At 63.6% G+C, this 4,005-nt stretch overlaps 1 protein-coding gene across 1 annotated transcript; it reads right to left on the bottom strand.

The window, feature by feature from the left end:
- Positions 1-1,059: 1,059 nt before the first annotated feature.
- C1QTNF1 (C1q and tumor necrosis factor related protein 1) lies at positions 1,060-3,339 on the bottom strand. Its single transcript, XM_009276803.1, has 3 exons — positions 3,197-3,339; positions 2,933-3,078; positions 1,060-2,489 (listed from the first exon to the last, which is right to left on the bottom strand). Exons 1-3 carry the CDS (start codon positions 3,337-3,339, stop codon positions 1,939-1,941), a joined length of 840 nt encoding a protein of 279 aa, XP_009275078.1. The 3' UTR covers positions 1,060-1,938.
- Positions 3,340-4,005: the final 666 nt, after the last annotated feature.

The raw sequence follows: 4,005 nt of genomic DNA, 5'->3' as shown, positions 1-4,005 counted from the left end.
CCCCCAGCGCCCGGCCCGCCCCGGCCGCGCTCGGCGCCTCCTGGACCCATGTGGGCTGGAACGGGGCCGTGTTTCCCAGGATGGGGACGTGTGTCCTGGGACGGGGCCATATGTCCCAGGATGGGACGTGTGTCCTGGGATGGGCTGTGTGTCCTGGAACAGGGCCACATGTCCCGGGATGGACTGTGTGTCCCGGGATGGGACATGTGTGCTGGGATGCGACGTGTGTCCCAAAACAGGCCCTGCTGTGCAGACTGGGACGGAGCCAGTACCCGGGCTGGCGGCTGCCCCGCAGCAGGCAGCCCTCCCCTTATGCCGTGTGCCAGCAGTGCCGGCAGCCCCAGCGCTGCCTGCTGCCCGAGGGGCTGGGTGCTGCGGCGTGGCTTTGCCCCCACCACAGGGCTGGGACAGGGCCCTGGGCTGGCCATGAGCAGGGCAGCTGCCTCCACCCCTCCTGCAGGGTCCCTGGGGCCAGCTCCGTGGGGGCAGCAGTGCCAGGGCCCTGAGGATGCTACCAGCCCTAGATGGCCCTGACCAGCTTCACCTGGGCCCCCACCTGTGGGGCTGGGGCTCTATTTAAGCTCAGCCCTGAGCCATCCTTCCTTTCCCTGCTGTGCTGAGGGGATGCTGGTCTCCAGCTGCAGCCCTGCCCAGTCATGGACCCACCTATCCGGACCCTGAATCACTGGCTTCCCAGCTTGACCTCAGACCTGCCTCATTGCCACAGACTTGCCGGATGATCCGGACTCTTGGTAAACCTGGCCTCCACCCCCAGCCTGCCCTGCTTGCAGGCTGACAGGTCTGTTACTGCTCTCAGCTCCCAGCCCTTAGGGAGCAGTAGGCTCTCATGGAGCCCAGCTCGGGTCTCCCTGGCTCTCTGGGGACGGTCTGCCCTTCCCTTCCTTTCCCTTCCCACCACCAGCTCAGCAGCACCGTGCCAGCCTGTGGCTCTCAGGGAGCCCCTGTACCCCAGGAACAGGAACCTGCCCTGAGCTGTTCAGAGCCCCCGCACGCACAAAGCAAGAGGATGCACTGAAAGTGTGAGTAGGACTTGAAATTGTGGGGTATTTAATGTGGTCAGAAGCTGTACAGAGGGTGGGGGGCAGCACGCTGCCCTGGGCCCCGCTCTGCTATTGCATCTATGAAAATACAAAGCCTGGCCAGCAGATAATCTAACTGAAGAGGAAGCAGCTAAGGCCAAAGGCCCTGCACCCAGGGCTGTTGGTGGGAAGCCAGCCCCTCCTCGGCAGCGTCGGCATTGAGCAGAGGCTGCAGCGGGGAGAACTGTGACAGAGACTTGCAGAGGGGAACTGATGCAATCTGCTCCCCTGCGGGAGCGCTTGGAGGAAGCGTCAGCCCAGAGGGTACCCAGTGCTGTGCTGCAACATCTGCACCATTGGGACCCAGCTCTGTGGAAGGAAAGAGGGGCCCTTAGTGGTTTTATTGCCTTTCCTGCTGGATGCTGAGCACCCTCTGCCCTTTCCAGGAGAAGGAGCCTGCAGAGCACGGCACAGTGCAAGTGGGGCAAGGGAGGAACACGGTGCACGTGTCTGCGCTGCCTCGCACCGGGGCACCAGCTGTCAAACCTGTTCAGCTGGTGCCAGCTCACAGCCAGTGCCACGAATGCCTGTGCCCCAGCAAACCCAGCTCTGAAGCAGGTGCAGGTGGGGATGAGCTCCCTGCCCACCCGAGGTGAGCGGCTGCTTCCTGGGTCACAAATGCAGCACAGGCTGGAAATGGCTCCGACTCCTCCAGGTGCATCCGATTGGCCTCGAGGAGCTGGGGATGGGGGTATTCACACACTCACACAGCTGCTGGGGGTAGTGGCATGTAGAAGGGCTAACAGCTTAATGGTGGGTGGCATGCCTGGGGTGAGGGGGTGGCAGAGGCTCCTCAGACACTCCCCCCAGGAGAGGGGGAGCAGGGTGGAGCAGGTGCTCAGGGATCCCCGCTGTACTTAATGAGGTGGCCGCTGAAGGTGATGTAAGTGTCGTACTCATCGCTGAAGATGGCGTTCTCGCGCTCGCCCTTGTAGAGCCGCACCCAGACCTCGTCCTGCTCGCGCAGCTCCAGCATGACGCTCTGGCTCTGCATGATGCTGCGGTCACTCACTTGGGCGTAAAGGATCACCACCTCCACCCCATTGCGCATGATGTGCAGGTATGTCTCCTTCTGGTTCCAGGTGTGAACGTTGAGGCTGAAGTAGTAGATCCCGGGGACGTAGCAGTAAAACTTGCCTGTGAACATGTTGAAGTGGTCATAGAGGTTGACAAACTCCGTGTCAAAGATGAGGGTCTGATAGTAGTCGTTGCTGTGCAGGGGTTTCTTGCGGCCCACCGAGAAGGCGGCGTAGTGGCTCTTGCAGCGCTCTCCTGGGGCGCCCATGCTGCCCTTCTGTCCCTTGGGCCCTGTGTGGCCCCTGCTGCCGGCCACCCCCGTCTTGCCGAACTTGCCCTGCATGCCTCGTTCTCCGCGGTCTCCCTTCTCGCCTGGGTGAAGCAGGAGGGACAGTTGTGCTGTCAGAGGTGGTGCCATCTCTAAACCCAGTGCCCTGGAAGCCCCACTGCCTGACAGAAGGGGATGGAGACAGCAGGGACACCCCCACCCCCCCACCCAGCCCCTGCCTGCTCCCTGGGCTCTGATGCTGCTTCCAAAGCTGCTGCCCAGAGGCCACCAGAGCAGGAGCAGCTCATGCCCTGGGGTGTCTCGGGCCCACCGCTCCTCTGCCTGTGCAAGGTACTGGACCACAGGCACCAGCCCCAGCTTCTTGCTCCCAGTTTATGGGAGACCGGCACTGGGACCCCAGCTTTGCGCTGGCCCTGGAGTGATGCTGGCAGACCAGGCAGGCTCGTGGTGCCTGGTGGCATGGGGTGCCTGAGCTGCAGGTTTGGCCGTGGGCAGTGCCACAGCACGGGGCCCCGCCAGCCCTCACCTTTCAGGATGGTCATGTTGATCTGAGGCAGGGGCTGGTACTGAGGGTAGGAGAAGCGCTGGTCGGGTGGCTCACAGCAGCGGACGCAGTGGGGCCGTGGGGGCAGCCTCTCCTGGGCACTGCCAGCCTTCTGCTCCCATGTGGCCCTGGGGAGGGCAGAAAGCAAGCGCAACAGGGAGCTACGGGTGGGGGCCAGGGCCCTTTGCGGTGCCAGGGCTGCCCCATCCCCTGCTGTGAAATGCCCTGGCCCTGGAGTCCCCTCACCTGGCAGCGTGGTGCTGGGACGGTGCCTCTTCGGGGTCCGTCTGCAAATGCCGGTCGGGGCTGGGGCTGGTCTGGCTCCCCGCAGTTGAGGGCAGCAGCAGGAAGGAGAGCAGCAGGACATTGAGCGCCCAAAGCCCTTCCATGCTGCAGCAGTGCCCTGTGAGATGCCAGGGATGGCTGAGGGGAACAGCAAGGCCTGGCAGAGCCAGGAGCTGCAGAGATGCCCTGCTGTGCCGTGCCAGCCTGGCTGTGCCCTGCGCTGTCCCTGGGACAGGACCTGGTGCACCACGCAGCCCTGGACAGGACACAGCTGCGCTTCCAGCCTCAAAAGGCTGCTCTTGCAACAGCCCTTCCCTAGCAGAGCCTGCAGTGTGGGCACACACATCTCTTGCAGCTGCAGGGACCATCTGTACCTAAATAGCTGCTTTTAGCTGGGCCGTGTGCTGTGGTGACACTGCAGTGAGCACCTGGGGAGACCCATGTTTTGGGGCAGTGCAGGGGCTCTGGACTCACCAACAAGCTGGGAGCTGGGGCCATGCGGCCCCCAGTGCCCTGGCACGTGTGGAAGAGGAGATTACCTGGGGAGCCGAGGGTGGAGCAGAGCAGCCCTGTCCAAGCCCTGGGCCAAGCACTGCTGCTCCTACTCAGCCCAGCTCCAGCTGCCTTCCATGGATGCCCAAGAGCTGCAATTCAGGGTGTCAGCACCCGGGAAAATTACAGGCAGCTCCAGGTGCCGTGGGGCAAATGTTGGGGTGCAGCCTTGCCTGTTGTGGGGGACCCCAGCCCTCCCTGGGGGGGGGGGGGGGCGG

The sequence above is a fragment of the Aptenodytes forsteri genome, unplaced genomic scaffold (genome assembly GCF_000699145.1).
Source record: "Aptenodytes forsteri isolate BGI_AS27 unplaced genomic scaffold, ASM69914v1 Scaffold34, whole genome shotgun sequence".
In the NCBI taxonomy this organism is placed as follows: Eukaryota; Metazoa; Chordata; class Aves; order Sphenisciformes; family Spheniscidae; genus Aptenodytes; species Aptenodytes forsteri.
This window is presented reverse-complemented; position numbering and strand designations above follow the sequence as displayed.